The sequence below is a fragment of the Anabrus simplex genome, chromosome 5, assembly GCF_040414725.1.
Source record: "Anabrus simplex isolate iqAnaSimp1 chromosome 5, ASM4041472v1, whole genome shotgun sequence".
Lineage (NCBI taxonomy): Eukaryota > Metazoa > Arthropoda > Insecta > Orthoptera > Tettigoniidae > Anabrus > Anabrus simplex.
This window is the reverse complement of record NC_090269.1, coordinates 334,238,594-334,258,958: the sequence shown is the minus strand read 5'-3', so window position 1 is coordinate 334,258,958 and position 20,365 is coordinate 334,238,594. Positions and strand designations below refer to the sequence as shown.

At 46.2% G+C, this 20,365-nt stretch overlaps 1 protein-coding gene across 1 annotated transcript in view; it reads left to right on the top strand.

Annotated features, from left to right (window-relative positions):
• Dgk (diacyl glycerol kinase 1) overlaps window positions 1–20,365 on the top strand; it is a 419,783-nt gene that overhangs the window by 244,841 nt on the left and 154,577 nt on the right. The window contains exon 10 of the mRNA XM_067148158.2: window positions 9,655–9,840. Within this exon, the coding sequence (XP_067004259.1) occupies window positions 9,655–9,840 (186 nt within the window). The remainder of the gene's footprint in view (window positions 1–9,654; window positions 9,841–20,365) is intronic.

Below are 20,365 nucleotides of genomic sequence, written 5' to 3'. Positions count from 1 at the left end.
ACAGCGTTGCATTTTCCTCTCGTATCCCCTTTCACATTGGGGATGAGGTCAAAATCGTACGGAGACAGGTCCGGTATATGGCGACTGTTCCAGTACTTGCTCTGTCACATCCATTCTGCACGGAGCCTGACACATTACTGCAGTCCCATCGCCCTGTACGTGGTATCTGTCCAACGCACCGACATTTAGTGCTGTGTCCATGTACTAAGAATGCCATGCTTTCCAGGACGTGTGACTATTGTATGGTAGTACCGTGCAATTGTGAGGGGCAAAAGGTTTGGAGGAATTTCCTTTGGGAAAATCGAATGATTTCAATAAAATGCGTGACGCAATGTTACCTAGCAACCGTGCAGGCTGTGATATGAAGTATTGATGGATGGCCATGACATACAGATCCATGGCCTGTGCAGATCTCAAGGTACTGTTGCTAGGTAACATCGCACATGACAAAGTTCCGGGTAACCCCCACCAGCTCTTTAGACATATTCATGTCAAGAAAATAGTTGCCATGACTTGTGCCCCAAGTCTCGTATTTATTCCAGTAGAACAGCTTTCTAAGGCAATTTAATCCCTTTTCTTTTTTTGCCACAGTATGCGTACTTGTATTCATATAGGCCTGCCACTTTCACGAAATCTCAGACGCTATGACTTAATCTTGAGATAAGAATAAGACCCTCAGCAGCACTTCTTCACCGGATTCGTGGTCCACCCAGAGAATTTTCAACGTCCAGCGGTAACACCACAATTCAGTCCGGCTCCATGGCTAAATGGTTAGCGTGCTGGCCTTTCGTCACAGGGGTCCCGGGTTCGATTACCGGCAGGGTCGTGAATTTTAACCATCATTGGTTAATTTCGCTGGCACGGGGGCTGGGTATATGTGTTGTCTTCATCATCATCATCCTCATCACGACGCGCAGGTCGCCTACGGGAGTCAAATCAAAAGACTTTCACCTGACGAGCCGAACATGTCCTCGGACACGCCATTTCATTTTTACCACAATTCAAACGCCAGTATCCTTTTCTTCTCTACTTCCTTAAGCGTCGACGCCTCACATTCAGACAATAACATGCCCCACACGAAGGTCTTATGTAGATTTTCCCTGAGGTGTTTGACGATGTTGCTGGAGATAAAAGACTCCGCTTTTCACTGAAGGCAGTCTTTGCCTGATTTGGTGCAAATTACAATTTCAGTTTTTTATCTTCTATCAGATGTAAACTTGCTTACTTGATAAATGAAGCATTTCACGTTCTGTAGCCTCTCTAGAGACTTAAACGCCCCGTTCACAATGAAAATTTAAATGTTAAGTTGAAACTTAAATGTACATAATTGTTGAGATGTGCGGCATGAGCAATGAACACCGCCGTCTCGATCCTCCTATACTGCCTGCTCTATGCGAGCCTTTTTGCGACTACGCTGCGACAAAATTTCTCCGTTAGATGGCAGACATAGACGCACAATGTTCCCAAATTATTCTAATGACGGCAGCCTACAAAACACTATACAGTTTGGTCATATGTTCACTAAAGCTCGTAAATTACATCAGTAATATTAAATATCGGCAACATTACCTGCATGAAGTTGCAGTTGGCCTCTTCATGGACAATTTAAAGGTTTTCCTGGACGAAGGCTTGGAGTGGTACCGTACTTTTTGTGTTCTTGTCAATGCAATATCAAATAATAGACGTCTTACGAACTTGGTTAGGATAATATCACTAACAGTTTGCTGATGCTCTTTGACCTCACACTGTAACAAAACACATTCTGAAAGGTTTTTTCCGATTTGTTTTACGTCGCACCGACACTATGGGACACTATGGGATAGGAAAGGCCTAGGAATGGGAAGGAAGCGGCCGTGGCCTTAATTAAGGTACAGCCCCAGCATTTGCTTGGTGTGAAAATGGGAAACCACGGAAAACCATCTTCAGGGCTGCCGACAGTTGGGTTCGAACCCACTATCTCCCGGATGCAAGCTCACAGCTGCGCGCTCCTAACCGTACGGCCAACACGCCCGGTATTCTGAAAGGGAAGACGTCGCAAGTCGTCGTATTACGATCGTACGTTTGAAGAACTTCGACAATAGGGCACAGCAGCTTAAACGAACTCCTACAGATGCTTCACCAGAGCGACAAAACAAGGTTTTGGGTATCGAACTCCTCCTCTGTCCTAATGCGTAATTAGTTCTGTTTAGCTGTGTCGAAGCCCTAGGCAGTGAGATGTTGCTGACACAAATGTCCCACTCCATCCTCTCTTCTTCAACACGAACCGAGCACCCGCAAATTAGGATCTGATTTCCTGTTTCTAGTTTGATTAGAATATTATCGTCTGGATATCTGAGGTTGTCCAAAATGTCTAAACATGAAGACGTTTGTTGTGTGATTGCCCGTCACAGTTCTTATCACAAGGAATCCACCATCCTCCACGGCTTCAATCACCTTCTGAAAAAAAAGCAGCCTGTTTCCAGTCATTCGACCGGGTCAGGAATGGAGTGAATGAAGCTCCCATCTAGCAGCGAGGATATAAATCGTGCCGGCTGCCAAAGCCTGTCGCACTCCTCCCGGGCAATGATTAATGAACAACACATGAAATTAAATGAAATGAAATTATATTCGAGAGTGTTGCTGGAATGAAATATGACAGGGAAAACGGAAGTATCCCGAAAAAACCTGTCCCGCCTCCGCTTTGTCCAGCACAAATCTCACATGGATTGACCGGGATTTGAACCACAGAACCCAGTGGTGAGAGGCCGGCGCGCTGCCGCCTGAGCCGCGGAGGGTCCAACACATTCTGAAACAAGGTGTAAAGGCACAGGTGCGAGAGTAATCTGAGAATATCCAATTACTTCCTTTATTAGGTCCCAGCCTAGATAAAGCCGACAGCCGCTTTTCTCTTAATTCCCGTCTAGACGGTATATCATGGAGTGGTATCTTCTTTGGCTGTGAACAACCTTGCCGAGACTGGCAAAATTGTACACAACAGTTGAATATTTCGGGGAAAGAATCTGAAGTTTCAGTTCTGCGAAAAATATACCTTGCACAAACGGAAAGAAACAAGTACCAACACCTTAAAATCACTTTTGAAATATCTATAAGCATAATATGATTAATTCATTTCACTGTTATATACAAAATATCGCTTGTACGTTTACCCGTTGTACGAAATAACTCAGGTTTTCCACACATTCATGCACCAACAACACGGTGCAATCCCACCACATTGACAGCGAAGATTGTGCGTCTACTGCTGCACTCGTACGGCGACTTGGAGAAATATTGGTAGTCGCGCCTTCCTGTGTTAAAATAGTGGCATAGAGCAGGCAGTATAAGAGGATCGAGACGGCGGTGGCAATGAACGATGCAAATGTAATTAGGCCTATTAGCCAATGTGAATAGAGAACAAGTGACGGTCTATGCTCTTTAGCTGAGACCTGATTTAAAATGGCTGCTTGTAGCAAGGTAGAGAAATAGGTTATGTACATGCATGAGGAAAAATTACATTGATTTTTTATTTCCTTCACAATTTAATTATCCTGAAATTAATGCCCATACTTTAGCCTTCAACACTGCATCTTTGTACGATCTGTGTTCCTTGTCATACAAGTAGAAATTAGTCTGATAAGTTGCAACCAGCGACGCTATTCTGCAACTAAGAATATCTGAACAACAGTGCATTCTGACTGGCTGATTTCTTATGTTCCATATAAACTTTTCCGCAGAAGCTTGAACCTCACAATTTCCCACGTTCACGTTTTAATTGAATGTTTATCATTATGTTGACGTGATCCACTCTGAACCGTCCCATTGAATTTCATTGCATATAGTTTCCGTGTTTACGTTACGTTTAATTATCTTTGTGAATGGGGCCTTAAAGAGCAATTTGCCTGCATACCGTGTCTACTGACTACCAGGATATTAGTTTTCGCTTCTTGCTACTCACGTTGCATGTGGTACTGAGTAGTCTCAGTATCTGCTAGGAGACTCCCCACTACCTCGTACGCCTCTTCACTGACATCTAGGCTGTCCGTGACAACTGATAGAAATCCAACCATCCTTCGGATTGAGGACTCAACGAACAATTAAGGACAGGAAATACTAATACAAACCACCAAACTTCTTAAAAATTCTACATCGAATATGAAGCCATGCTGGTGTAAACAAAAATGTCCATGTTGCCTGGTTTCCGATTTACATAGGTCAGAACTTGAGTACATGGCAACACCGTAACACTGAACATAATGATATGTAGCACATTGACCCAATGACGCTATCTAGTTATATGACTAACTAGATGATGTATCCGTGCTTCGCTACGGAATTCTCAGAAATACTGTCTTTGTGGTTTTCCTAACTGAAGTCAACATACTGTAGATTATTACAATGACGTCAGTAGGAATGTAGCGATTAAAAGCAATGTTATCATATAAAATACTCGATCGTATGAAAACCCGCACATTTCCTCACTTTTAACGAACAGTACTACGCTGCCGATCTAACAGTCCAAAGTTCCAGTGCTTGAATGACCAGGTCGCAGACAGCCGCGAAGACTTCTCTGCCATTATTCCGTTAAATGTGCACACTGCTCATTCTGATCAGTGCGTCAGAGTAGGGATTGAATAGCTGGAATGCTATGATGAACCAGTGTGTTACGTACCGGCAGTATTAGAAAATGCTAAAGAAGAAAGTTACCAAACTCTCCAGCTATTTCCTGCCAATATTCAGGCAGGCTGTTATACTGGGTAGGCAGCAGTAATCCCATCTATCAGAGATGAGTGGCAGCAGAAAACACAAAGCACATCACAACAAACCATGGTCAATGTAATGTTACTGTTGATCAATTTTATGAGCTTTCTATATTGTAGGTCTTCACATTTAGTTTTCTTCCGACTCTGTGATATTAGGACATTTTATAAAACAATTTGTAACGTAGACTGTAGTTCCTTATTCCCCGACTTTATACACCGATTTTCATTAACATATGTTTACCCATTTTCTCGTGACTCGGCGCTGATATGGACTTAGCAACAAAAATCCAAACTCATGAATATAACATAAATGATCGGAAATTTAATTATATATAACTTTAGTTGTGTATCTATGTAGTATTTATTGATAGGACCACTAATAACGTATTGTAAATATTTGAGAATTACATTTTAGGCCTTCCCCTAAACTACCATTTCACTCAGCGTGAATAAAAATATTTTTGGCCTAAATTGTAGAGACTTATTCTCCGACTTCACATACTGATTTTTATTAAATTCTCTTCAGCGGTTTTCTCGTGATGCGCGTACATACATACATACATACATACATACATACATACATACATACATACATACATACATACATACATACATACATACATACATACGTACATACCGTACTTGCATACAGAGAGTCAGACAGAAATTACGGAAAGTTAAAATGTGCATTTCCCTGTCAATGGGGGACACAACCGATACAAAAATACAATCCTTTTTAAATTCTGAACAATGTACAGACAAAACTATTATATATATATAAATCTATATATATATATAGAGAGAGAGAGATTTATCTGCTCCTAATTCTTAAGATCCCGTGTGTTTTTATCTATATAATGTGGACAACATAAATATATTTCTTTCTTAATCTGTTTACCCTCCAGGGTTGGATTTTCCCTCGGACTCAGCGAGAGATCCTACCACTACCGGCTCAAGGGCAGTGCCCTGGGGCGTGAGACTTTGGGTCGGGGGTTACAACTGCGAAGGAGGACCACTACCTCTCCCCGGCGGCTTCACCTGCTATGCTGAACAGGGGCCTTGTGGAGGGGGGGAGACTGAAAGGGATAGACAAGGAAGAGGGGAGGAAGCGGCCATGGCTTTAAGTTAGGTACCATCCCAGCATTTGCCGGGAGGAGAAGTAGGAAACCACGGAAAACCACTTCGACGATGGCTCAGGTGAGAATTGAACCCCATCTACTCAGTTGACTTCCCGAAGCTGAGTCGACCCCGTTCGAGCCCTCGTACCACCTTTCAATTTTTTTAGCAGAGCCGAAAATCGAACCCGGCCCTAGAATTAATCAGTTAATCACACTAACCACTACACTTGTCCATATTTTGGATGATTTTTTCCATTTTTTAAGTCACACTTAAGGATTTTTAAATAATTTTAGAGGTGATATTTTGGGATTTATGAGGTCATCAAAACCATGGACTTGATCATCACTGACTTTGCTACTCTTTCTCCGATGGTAAATAAATTACCTCACTAAAATATTTCAATCGATCATTCGGTCACCACTGAGCTGCATTTATTTACTGTCGCCCAGGTATCACATTTTCCTACCAATTGTATAACTGGTATTTTCTTAAATGATTTCAAAGAACTTGCGAATTTATGGAACATCTCCCTTTGCAATTTATTCCAGTCCCTAAATAAAAGAATATCTGGCTCAATTTTTTCCTTTTAATTCTAATTTTATCTTTATACTAGCTGATGTACCCGTGCTTCGCTACGGAATTCTAAATTTTATACAGAATTCTAGGTTAGGTAGTGTAAACGTTGTGAGCAAGACTGCCGTTGCCCTAGAAGCACGACGGGCAAGTCACCAACGTCTTTTCTCATATCAAGACTGGGTTAGGGAATTTTCATTGTAATGGTAGGCCAGCTTGCCTACCGTCAGTCACAATCAGGTTGGGGAGTTTTCATTATAATGGCAGACACTCACTCTCCGCCTGCCTTTATAGATTCTCAGAAAGACTCTCGTAGTGGTTTTCCCAACTGAAATGAACATGGGTCATTACAATGACGTCGGTAGGAATGGCGCGATTAAAAGCAATGCTTTCATATGAAATACTCGATCAAATGAAAAACCACACATTTTTTCACTTGTAACGAACAGTACTATGCTGCCGAACTAACAGTCCAAAGCTACAGAGCTGGAATGACCAAGACGCAGACATCCGTGATCCGTGAACAATCTTCGTCCTTTTTTCGGCGGGGGGTGGGGGTGTTCAAATAGTGGATAGTCCCAGGGCAAAAACTATGCCCGTTTACTTATCGGCTTCCTGGGAGTACCCGATGAGTCGGAAAATCTCAATTCACTACACTGGCGGGAGAAAGAACTATCTGACGTGAAGGCAATTTTTCCTCCAAGGCAGAGAAGATATCACATCTTCGCTGCTAATTTGGAATAAAATTAATGTAGATTTAATGAAAGTGAAGAGGAAGATGCTTTTCCTTGAGGAACGGCTCTTTTCAAGGTTGAATTTTGAGTTATTTAGTCAATTCTGGTACTATAAGTTGGAATAGGGCTAAATTGTAATTCCAGACCAGTTCATACTACTATTCCTACTACTACTACTAGTACTAACTGAGCCTCTGACTTAAGTGCGCACACTGCTCATTCAAAACAGCGCGTCAGAGTAGGTATCGAATAGCTGGCATACTATGAACCAGTGTGTTACGTACCAGCAGTATCAGAAAATGTATGGACCAGAGGATTGGCATGCTAAAGAAGAAAGTTATCTAACTCCTCAGCTATTTCCCGCCAATATTCAGTTAGGCTGTTATACTCGGTACGCAGCAGTAATCCCATCTATCGGAGTTGAATGTCAGCATAAGAGACAAAGAACATTACAACAAACAACGGTCAGCGTAATGTTATTGTTGATCTATGTTACGCGCTTTCGATATTGTAGGCCGTCACATTATTGTCTTCTGGTTCTGAAATACCACTCTTAGTCGGTACGGTAAAACTGAATAAAACATAAATGATCGGATATTATATTCTCTATAACTTCTGTTATGTAGTACTTTTCCATAGGACCAAGAACATAGGTATTTAAAAATTAAATTTTAGGTGCCTTCCCCTAAACTACCATTTCACCCAGGGTGAATAACATGTATATCTTAAACTGTAGTTTCTTATTCCCCGACTCTATATACCGATTTTCATTAAATTCTGTTTACCCATTTTGTCGGGGTTCGGCGTAGATAAGGACTTAGCAACAAAAATCCAAATTTATGAATATCTCTGTTATCATAGCCGGTACGGTAAAAGTGCATAAGACGTAAATGATCAGAAATTTAATTCGTAAAGTTATGTAGTATTTATCGATATGACCACTAATAATATAAATATTTGAAAATTGAATTTTAGGCCTTCCCCTAAACTACCATTTCACTCAGCGAAAATAAAATAATTTATAGCCTAGATTGTAGCGGCTCACCCCCCGACTCTACATACCGATTTTTATTAAATTCTCTTCAGCCGTTTCCTCGTGATGCGTGTGCATACATACATCCAGACAGACAGAAATTACGGGAAAGTAAAAACTGCATTTTCTTGTTACTGGGGACATGATCGATACAGAAATACCATTATTTTCAAATTCTGAGCAATGTACAGACAAAACTCTTATTTTATATATATAGATTATGATCTTTCCTCACTTTCTTAGTAACTCCATGCTAGATTATTCGTCCCATCTCTGCGGTAACAGCTCGGAACATACCACTTAGTCTCCTTATTTCCACTTCTTTCCAGTCCAAAGCTGCAACATGCTGCAACATTTTCGTAACAGTATTCACTTGTCGGAAATCACCGAGAACAAATCGTGTAGCTTGCCACTCGATCTCTTCCAATTCTCGAATCAAGTAACCGTGATGAAGTCCCATACATTGAAACCATACTTTAATTGTGGTTTTACCACTGATTTTATCACCCCACCCTCCTCACCTGTCGTTTACACCCTTACTACAATCCCAAATATCGTCATAACCTAATGAAGAGCTTTGTAACTTTTATTTACAACCTCATTAATGTGATTACCCCAACGAAGATATTTCCTTATATTAACACCTACAGTCGTAATATTGGAAGATGCGTTATGACATCACCGAGCTCGATAGCTGTAGTACCGGGCGAGTTGGCCGTGCGCGTAGAGGCGTGCGGCTGTGAGCTTGCATACGGGAGATAGTAGGTTCGAATCCCACTATCGGCAGTCCTGAAGATGGTTTTGCGTGGTTTCCCATTTTCACACCAGGCAAATGCTGGGGCTGTACCTTAATTAAGGCCACGGCCGCTTCCTTCCAACTCCTAGGCCTTTCCTATCCCATCGTCGCCATAAGACCTATCTGTGTCGGTGCGACGTAAAGCCCCTAGCAATAGCTGTAGTCACTTAAATGCGGCCAGTATCCACTACGGACCCACTACGGTTGCCATGAAGATAAGCCTGCTGGTCGGCGCGTGTTACTTGAAGTTGACATCTAAGTTACTCTGTGTACAACAGAACACAGCGGTCTGAAGGAACGAACAAGTGAGGCAAAGAGAAGGGAAGGGGAAAGGAATGCAGGAATGTGGAAACATTATGCAAAGATCCTCCCTCCAGCCGCATCTGCTTCTTTTAATATTACGAGTATAGGTTTTACCACGTGGGAACGGTCATCTTCGCGTTATGAGATTTTAAATGTTTTGTTCATGCGTTCTGCTATATTCAGATGTCCTTGGCATATCTGTTCGTTCAAGCCACTTGGTAGTCTAAAATTATTGTACTTTGTGACAGGATAATCCTAAATGCAGTAAGGTACAGCCCGGAGATGTAACTCATTGTTACGCTGAGTAATATAGCAGCAATATTAATTGGTTATAATGTGTGCTTTCTTTGTTCACAGTTGCACAATCGATGTGCATCTCAAGTGAAACCAGAGTGCTCGTTAGGAGATCATCGTACTCACATCCTGCCTCCTACTGCCATTTGCCCCATCGTACTTGACCGTCAGCGTTCCATCTCCAAGGAGTCCAAGCGTTCTGGTCTCCAGCGATCTGAAAGTCAAACGCCTGCAGATTCAAATAGTTCGGTAAGTAAACTGTATTTAGTGTGGAAGTTGTGATGGTTTAAAATATGTACATCATTGTTCCGCTGAGTTATTTCGGTATGTTGATCGATTATATTATAGTCTATAACTGTTAGGTTCTTCAGTCTGCCGAAAGTACGAGGGTGGATAAAATGGACATGGGAATAATTCTGAGGCAGGGTTTTGCCAGGATGTTGGTGGGGATTTCTTGAAAAGGAGTTTGCGCGCGCGAACGACGGTGGAGAGCTGGACTACTTCAGTTAGGGATTGGTTGCGAACGGAATCGCGAAGAGTCGAGACTGCTGTCTCTGGAACGGACACTCTCGACTCCAGTGTCGATTCCACTGATGCACTAACGCCATCCAACAACTGTTTTCGGAACTGCTTGGAGCTATAGTTCCACGTTCCTCCCTTGATAACTTGTGAGACGATGAATACAAGATGATTATTAGCCAGCAAACATGAAATATTGTTTGGGTTATTATCAACGTTATTGTTAAAGTTGTAGGTCTATTTTGGCGACGACGACGAAAATGATGATGATGATGATGATGATGATGATTATGATGATGATGATGATGATGACGACGACGATAATAGTAATGATAGTAATAATCTGACAGTATACTTTTAAATAAATACCAATATTAACTTCAATGACATAAAACAGAAAAAAGGCGAGTGCTTAAAGCATGATTTTACAACAAATATTTTACCAATTATTGTGCATCATATAAGCCGCCTCCGCAGTCTGTGGAGGCCCCGGGATTTATTCCGACCAGGCCAGGGATTTTTACCTGTATCTCAGTTTTCGTGATGATGGCGAAACATGCGCGAATTATATAGCCTACGGGCGTCATTGGTATAGTTCATTCGTCTTTTGTGGAACGAATATTATTCAGTGTTCAGTGTCGCACTCTATAGCCAATGTGTGGGAGACAACATTGACGTTGTCAAAAAATGCTTTCACAGCCGCAGATCTAAAAATCACAGCAATAGAACCCGCTTTTGGGTGATTAGGCCGTGTGCATTATGCAGAGTTTCGTCCAGACGTGCCATTTGGACTCATCAGCTGGAATGGCACGCCCCTCCAGGACTCTGCTTAGCAGCAGCAGACCAAACTGTTGTTGTTTCAATGCTTTCATTCCCCACCCTGAAGGGGTGGGGCGGGCCACCTAGAGGGTGTCGCCCTCTCTCTGGCCAGGAGAGATGACGTCGTTGAGAGGAAGTGAGAAAAAGGGGGAGATGGGGGAAATGCGGTATGAGTAAGTAATGGAGATGAGAAGAAAGGACGTGTCGGTTATCGATGGCTTTAGTGACAGATTTACAAGGACAGATGGGCTATGTGCGAGGTGTGGAGGTTAGAGCGGTGTGCTTGGGTGGAGATGAAAGGTTAGAAGATTGAGGGTAGCGGTGAGATTACAAAGGGAGGTATGAGGGTGTGCGGGAGGAGTGACATGTTTAGAGGAGGGTACCAGGCTGTAAATGGAAACTGAGGAGGTGCAGGGTCGCCGTGATGTTATAGAGGGAGGAAGTTAGGAATCTCAAGATGTCGAGTGTTGGAGCTGATGGGGGGAAGAAATTGATTGATGGGAGGGGAGGGTAAACGGGTGGTGGGGGTCGATATGGAGGGGGTGGCCGGGTGTGACGACGGGCATTGTTGGAGTTATGTAGAACAGGTTGGGGTGGTGAAAGAGATGGCTCGACTTTGTAGCGATGGCCAAAGATGTAGACTCCATTGGCGATGAGATGGTGAACGTCGACGGCAGTAGGGAGGTGGATACGGACCATGTACGTCAGACCGGAGGTGTTCTTGATCCTAAAGACTCGACGGACGGGTACGCCTTCTGCTCGAAGTTGTTGGAGGATGGCTTGTTCTGAGTGAGCAGGATCCACTCCACGGATCACACAGCTATACATAGTGTGGCGGGACGGTGATGACTGCGATGAGGGTGGTGCTTCTTCGGCGGCGTTGAAAGACGACGAAGACGACGGTGCTGCAGACGTTGCGGGAGGCATGTATGAGGCATGACGTTCTTCAGGTGTTGAAGGAAGAGGGAGGGAAGAAATCATTATGGACGCAGGATGACTGGTTGTAACCACAGTGGTGGGAATAGGGGAGGGGTGGAAGGTTGATGTTGTAGTGGAGATGGTGGTGGTAGTGGTAGTTATCGGCGACGTAGTAACGGCGTGTGATGTTGGCTGGCTTGACGGCGTAGATTCCACTTGGTGCGAAGGCAGCTGGTAGGAAGTCTCCTGTGGTGGCGCGACCGTTGCAGGCGGAGTAAAATTAGTGGCTATGAGCTGATCTATGAGTGACGCAGGAGTAACTTCCGCACGATGGAAGATGTGATGAATATGGACGCCGTTGTTCATGAGGCGGCAGACGTCTTCCTCTGTGTGGAAATATAGAAGGACATCTGGTGACAGTCCGGAACTGTGTCGTAGTCTTGTGGCCCAATGAACTGGAACGCCTGCCTGGCGGATGTGTTGGACGATATCGTCATCTGAGAGAGCGAGGTTGACGTTACGGAGTAGGCAGGTAAGCGACCAAACTGTTGTTGTTGTTCAAATGCTTTCATTCCCCACCCTGAAGGGGTGGGGCGGGCCACCTAGAGGGTGTCGCCCTCTCTCTGGCCAAGAGATGCGGGCAGGTTGGGGAGATGTGACGGAAGAAGGAGGTGGGTAAAGGATGTGAATGTGTAGGAGAGATGGCTAGGTGCTTTATTATATCATAGTTTGAGTGTTTACATTGATGTTATCTTAAAGCTATTGTACATTCATATAGATTAGGAGGGTTATATGTTGCTGAAATGGAGCGGGGAAGGGTAGGTGCAGTGACTCTAGCATAGATGGGTTGATATGCCTGGAATTAGGTATGAGGTTAGGAGGTGGAGAGTAGTTGTGCATTGTTGGAGAGAGGTGATGAGGATGCGAAGGTCAGGTGTGGGAGGTCGCGGGGTGATGTATGCTATGTTGGGAGGGGTGAGGTAGACTGTTGGATATGCTGGGATTGGAGTGGGAGGTGGTCGGGTACGGGGGTGTGTGTGGTCAGGGGTACGGTGGTTGGGCGGGGAATAGGAAGGTTCCACTCTATGATGTTGGCCAAATACTTGAGCTCCTGAGCTGATGAGTTGCTGGACGTGTAGTTCGGATGGCAGCAGTAGTCGGACCATGTAAGTGGGTCCGTGGTTGTTGCGTATCCTTATGGCCCGTTGTGCGGGGATGCCTGCAGTTCGGAGTTCGTGGAGTATTTCCGGCTCGGCGATATTCGGAGAGATTCCACGTAGCACGCAGCTGGGCCTGGGCTGGGGCGATGGTGACTGTTGGATCGATGTTGGAATGTTCGAAGTGTTGACTGACGGCGATGGCGGAGGTAGTTCCTGCGTAGTGATGGGGGGTTGCAGGGGTGAGCGTGACGTGGGATTCGGGAGAGATGATGACATGACTGGGGAGGGGTGGCAGGTTACGCTGGTAGTGATCACGGTTGATGCCAGATTGCAGGGAGAGGTAGTAATTGTGGTGGTGGTAGTGGTTGTTGTTATCGGGGGTGGGGGCTCATGGAGAAGGGGTACGAGGCCAGGATCGTTCTGTAGCTGATTCAGTATTGATTGGGGAGGTGGTATCACAGAATAGTTCTTGCCTCGGAATGTTGCTCCGGAGGTGAACAGGCGGCGCTCTGCTTCTTCTCCGCTGGTTTGTATTATGATGTGCGCTGTAGGCATCCTGGTGCGGTAATCGTCTGGTCTGAATACATTAACCACCTGAGGGTCTGCTGCATTGAGCTCTTGGTAAATGTCACTTTCTGAGATTGTAAGGTCTATTCCTGGGATGAATACGTAGGGCATGGTGGATGGGGGAGGCGACAGCCAACGAGGCGTCTGCCTGTTTATGCTTTGTTGCGGTCGGCTGAGCTGCGATTAAAGGTGAAGGCTGCCCGGCCGAAAAAATTCTGGGAGTAGATATTGTGATGAGGTGTTCCTGCCAAAGTAGCTCTTCGGCGTCCTCCTTCCACACCTAACCTTCCACACGGTCGTTTTGAAGGGTTAATCCCCTCCGACCAAACTGTGTGGCCTCGCTGTGTTAGCAAATCAAGTTTGCTAACCTGCTAAAGGAGAAATCATTTATCCGTTCAAAAAATGCTCCCCCATTGGAGATACAATGTCAAAAAATGCTTTCACAGCCGCAGATCTAAAATCACAGCAATAGAACCCGCTTTTGGGTGATTAGGCCGTGTGCATTATGCAGAGTTTCGTCCAGACGTGCCATTTGGACTCATCAGCTGGAATGGCACGCCCCTCCAGGACTCTGCTTAGCAGCAGCAGACCAAACTGCTGCTGCTGCTCAAATGCTTTCATTCCCCACCCTGAAGGGGTGGGGCGGGCCACCTAGAGGGTGTCGCCCTCTCTCTGGCCAAGAGATGCGGGCAGGTTGGGGAGATGGGACGGAAGAAGGAGGTGGGGAAAGGATGTGAATGTGTAGGAGATGGAGAGGTGCTTTATTAAATCAAGGGGTTTACAATAGGAAGTACAGAAAATTTTTAACAGTGGTGTTACAGATTTACAATTTCGTTTGTGGCATGTTACAAAGATTATGCACTGCATTATAAACATGGAGGGAAGCATGGTGGGGTAAAGAAATAATGCAAAGGCTGTGGGACTAGTGAGGGGTGTGTGAGAGGGGTGAAAGAATGGGCTAGGTTGTGGAAGATACAAGAGAAATGATGCAGTGAAGTGAGTAAGATATGGAGGGGGTTTGATAGAGCTGGTGGTGGGGGAGAGAGATCGGGTGGAGGCGGGTAAAAACGGATGTGTGGACTCGGTGGAAGGAAAGGTGGCGCTGGCCGGGGACGGCGACGAGGTGTGGGAGGTCGGGTGGAAGTTTGGGGAGAAGAACGAGAGGGTTCAATCTGATGAAGGCGGCCGTGGAGATGAATTCCGTTGTCGATGAGGTGTTGGGCAGTGTCCGGAGTCGGTAGATGAAGTCGAACAAGGCACGTAGGTCCTGAGGCATTTAAGATCCGGGTTGCTCGGCACACTGGTGTTCCGGTCTGGCGAAGGGCTTGGACGATGGTATCCGTGGATAAGAGCGGGTCCACTCCTCGAATGACGCAGGTGTAAGCTGACGATAATGGTGGCGTCGTGTCGGTGTCAGGTTCAGATGCTGCTTGTTGGCTTGATGGGGTAAGGTTGGGAGGGGAGGTGATAGTAGTTGTCATTATAGGGGTGGGATGGGTAGTAACCGAAGTGGTGAGAGAGTTTGTGATGGGGTTGTGAACAGAGGAGCTGGTGGTGGTAATAGTGGTGGTGGTGATCGTGGCGTTAGAAGTGATGCAGAGAGAGGACAATGGTTGTGGCGGGGTGGGGTAGGGAGATGACGTAGAAGCAGCCGTAGAAGCATCAGATGTAGGAAGATCAGATGAGTAGTCCGGTAATTGTTCAAGAACTTGGCTAGGAGTGGGTTCCACGCGATGAAGACGACTGCGAATATGGGCACCAGTGGCGAGTAGATGGTCACGGTCGGTCGGAGAGGTGAGAAATAGTAGGACCTCTGGTGCTGGAGCGGAGCCTTCGTAGAGTCTGGTTGCGCTGTACACTCCTGTCTTGCGGAGGTCGGAGAGGATGGTTTCTTCTGAGATGGAATGGTGGACGTCCAGGACAATACAGGAGAACATTGTCTATAGCCGACTTCCAACTAGGTGTCTGGCCGATATGCTTGTTGGGTCGGCTGGGTGCGATGGTAAAGTTGTGACGTCACCCGGCCGAATCAAAAATAATGAGAAGAAGGATCTTGAAAGAGAGTCGTACCAAACTGTTGTTGTTGTTTCAATGCTTTCATTCCCCACCCTGAAGGGGTGGGGCGGGCCACCTAGAGGGTGTCGCCCTCTCTCTGGCCAGGAGAGATGACGGGGTTGAGAGGAAGTGAGAAAAAGGGGGAGACGGGGAAAATGCGGTATGAGTAAGTAATGGAGATGAGAAGAAAGGACGTGTCGGTTATCGATTGCTTTAGTGACAGATTTACAAGGACAGATGGGCTATGTGCGAGGTGTGGAGGTTAGAGCGGTGTGCTTGGGTGGAGATGAAAGGTTAGAAGATTGAGGGTAGCGGTGAGATTACAAAGGGAGGTAGTGAGGAGACGAAGGAGTTCGTACGTCGGAAGGGGTGTAGCGAAGAAACTTGGCGGGGGAAGGGGCGGACAGACTGGTTGACGAGGTTCGAAGGATGGAGGGACTGGCCGGGGGCGACGAGACGTGTTTGGAAGGGAATGACGAAGTTGTAGGGGCGATGAACGAGAGGGTTCCACTTTATACCGATGACGGTAGATAGTTGCTCCGTTGTGAATAAGATGGTGTACATCGTTGGCAGTTGGAAGGTGTAGTCTGACCATGTATGTAGGACCGGAGTCGTTCTGGATCCTGGACGCACGGCGGGCGGGGACACCAGCTGCTTGAAGTTCCCGGAGTATTTCCCGTGATGAGATTGTAGGGTCGATGCCGCGAAGTACACAGCTAGGCATAGCTGTGGATGATGGTGGTAGCTGCGTTGGCGATGACAGAGAATTGGCTGTTGCTGCGGCGTCAGGGCATGGAGATAGTGGCGGTGGTGCGTGGGAATCCAAGACGTTCGTAGGGGGTTGCTGGGGGATAGATTGTGCGGGAAGTGAAGTAAGAGGAAGGGATGATATCATTATTGACGAAGGATGACAGGTTACTACAGTAGCGGGGGGAGTATTGGAAGTGGTAGAGACTGAAGTCGTAATGGTGGTGGTGGTGGTAGTGGTGGTCGTGGAAGTGGGAAAAGGGGGTAGTGACTCTTCTTGCGGCGTCCTGGGTGGAGAATCAACTTCGGCGAGCAGGTTAGCAGGATCTGTGTTGAGTTGGGCGATGATGTTCGGAGGAGTAGGCTCCACGTGGTAAAAGCGTTGATAGATAGTAACGCCGGTGTCGAGGAGGCGGGTCACATCGTCCACTCTGGGGAGATAAAGAAGAACCGTTGATGACCGTAATCCAGTAGTGCCATCCAACAGCCTGCAGGCATCGTAGATGGGGGCGCCAGTTGAGCGGAGTTCGTGATAGATGTCAGTATCGGTGAGAGCGGGATCAACACCGCTGAGAAGACAGGTGTGCATGGTGGTGTTGGGAAGGCTGACCTCCAACTAGGTGCCAGCCTATATGTTTGAATTGAGGTCGGCTGGGTAGCGAATATAGATGAAGGCCACCCGGCCGAGCAAAAGATCTGAAGTGGCTGCGACGGGAAGTATGCGTCCGCTCCCCAAGAGAAGTGAAGTCTGTCCCCAAACTGTGTGGCCTCGCTGTGTTAGCAAATCAAGTTTGCTAACCTGCTAAAGGAGAAATCATTTCTCCGTTCAAAAAATGCTCCCCCATTGGAGATACAATGTCAAAAAATGCTTTCACAGCCGCAGATCTAAAATCACAGCAATAGAACCCGCTTTTGGGTGATTAGGCCGTGTGCATTATGCAGAGTTTCGTCCAGACGTGCCATTTGGACTCATCAGCTGGAATGGCACGCCCCTCCAGGACTCTGCTTAGCAGCAGCAGACCAAACTGTAGTGATGTGCGCGAGTGACGCTTGGACTCGCGAGAATCGAGTCTGGCGAGTCCAAGGCTCGCCGAGTAACCCGTGCGAAGTACTCGAGTCTCCACGGTGACGTCACGTTTCGTAACTGCGACCTGTTGCCGAGCAGTCGCAATAAATGCCCCAATCATTAAGTACTATTACAATAGCTACGTAAATGATGACCATAGCGTGAAACAAGCGAGTGTAAGACCGAAACATATTTGTTTCGAAATGCCATTCGTTTAGTTTGTCACACAATGACATTCTTCCTTTTTTCCTTCGTTCCTCCTTTAGATGGGCTCGTTCATTACAGCGCCTATGTGGCGTAACGGGTAGTGTTATTAACTTCCATCCTTGGAAGCCTGGGTTCGAATCTGGGTACCGCCAGAAATTTAAGAATGCCAGGAAGGCTGGTATTTGATTGAAATGGTATATGCAGCTCACCTGCAATGGGGGTTTTCCCGAAAGGAGCTGCACCACCTCGGGATGAGGATATAAGTTTGCATGTTTGCATTATATCGCCCAGTAGGTTAGCCTTTGGTAACTTGAGATACGGAGTGAGGATTAGGAACATAATTTAACTATTCATTGTAGGCTTAGGCTTCTTTCCCTCTTCCTTGTCTATCCCTTCAATCTTCCCATCCCCATCAAGGCCCCCGTTCAGCATAGCAGGTGAGGACGCCTAGGTGAGGTACTGGGCATCCTCCCCAGTCGTATCATCCGATCCAATGTCTCACGCTCCAGGACACTGCCCTTGAGGCGGTAGAGATGGGATCCCTGGCTGAGTCCGAGGGAAAAACCAACCCTGGAGGGTAAGCAGATTAAGAAAGAAAGATAACAATCTAGCTCTATTCCTATTTCACATTTAAAATATCTTAACACAGTTGCTAGTTACGTAGATTCATCTGAACACACAGTGCGAGACGCAAGGTTCGGTAAGGGGGCAATGTTCACACAATTGTGAGATCAGATATACCACACACAGCTTTGCGGTCAGGTAATCTTTGTATAGCCACGAGCGTACAATAATGCCCTCTATAATATAAATAGATTAGTCGAAAATGTACGTTTGTTCTGCCTGATCTCTACAATTTCACACTGCGCCGGTAAAATGAAATGGCGTATGGCTTTTAGTGCCGGGTGTGTCCGAGGACATGTTCGGCTAGCCAGATGCAGGTCTTTCGATTTGATACCCGTAGGCGCCCTGCGCGTCATAATGAGGATGAAATGATGTTGAAGACAACATACACACCCAGCCCCCGTGTCGGCAAAATTAACCAATGATGGTTAAAACTCGCTACCCTGCCGCTATCGAACCCGCGACCCCTGTGACCAAAGACCAGCACGCTAACCATTTAGCCATTGAGTCGGACTGCGGCTCATAAGCACCTGTGTCCACACGTTGCTTAGTTTACGTTACAATATGGTTTTGTTGTGTAGGTCTATACATTCATGTAAATACGGCATAATGTACATGTTCGGTTGTATATATTGTTGTGCAGTAAAACAACGAATGCCCTAGTTAAACGTCCACAACGTTCAGTTGATTGAAGGAATGCTCTGGGCATTTGGTAAGGTATCCAAGAATAACAATTATATTGTTTCCACCTCCGGTATTTTGTCCTGCCGTATAATATCGTACTGACTTTTTCGGTAAGGTACTGTGTGTATGCTTCGGGATTAACGACTGTTTCAAAGGGTGACTGTGAACACACTTCTTTAAAGTGATGTTAAGTACCGCATCGCAACATCAGTTTGTACATTATATCACTGTGCATTATTGGGAAATGGACCCAATACTTGTCCTTGGCCTGCCTACAATATTAAGCATCGTGTTGTTTCCATACACGGCTCGCAGATAACGCTGCCAGCGTCCTCGGTCTCGAGTCCGGACTCGAGTACCTCGAGTTTTACGATCCCAGACTCGAGTCTTCGCGAGTCCATTCGCAGCCCATCACTACCAAACTGCTGCTGCTTCAATGTTTTCATTCCCCACCCTGAAGGGGTGGGGCGGGCCACCTAGAGGGTGTCGCCCTCTCTCTGGCCAGGAGAGATGACGGGGTTGAGAAGGAGTGAAAAAAGAGGGAGATGGGGAAAAGGTGGTTTGAATAAGTAAAGGAGATGGGATAAAGGAAGTGTAGGTTCTCTAGCGCTTTATTGGCAGATTTGCATTTGCTGTGCTTTATTGACAAAGATACAATATATTAGATACAGAGCTTTACATGACGGTGTGACGGAAAAGATGGAGGGCTAGAAGATTGTAAAAAGAGGAGAAGTTAAGAAGGGAAGTGAGGATAAGGTTGAAAAGGTCCGGGTTGGGTAAGGGAGGCGTAAAGTAGTTGAGAGGTGGTGGAGTGGTGAGATGAGGACGAGGAGATTGGGGTGATGGAACGGGCCGGGGACGGCCGCGTGGCGTGGGCATACGGTGCGATGGGAGTGGAGAAGAATGGGAGGGTTCAACCCGATGATAGCGGCCAAAGATGTGGATTCCTTGATCGATGAGGCGCTGAACGTCGGCGTGTGTCGGCAGCTGGAGTCTCACCAGAAATGTGGGACCGTCGGAGTTATAAATACGGGATGCTTGCTTGACAGGTACTCCTGCCTGGCGAAGTGCACGTGTGATGGCAGCAGGCGGTACGTTAGGGTCCATACCGCGCAGAACACAGCTGTAAGTTGAAGTACGATCAGATGGCGGTAATGGCGAAGATGGATGTGCCGCATTTTCAGAAGGAACGGTAGAAGTTCCCTCGGTAGATGGTGGTTGAGACGTTTCCTGGTGACTTGTCTGCGCAGAGTTGGGAGGGAGAGGAAGAGAGGTCAGGAGAGGAGATGGATGGGACGAGGTAGTAGTAGTAAGAGAAATGATGGGATAAAGGTGCGTAGAAGTAACAGTGATAGTGGGAGTTGTCGTGGTAGGGACCGGTACGGTAGGCGAAATGTTGGGAGAAATG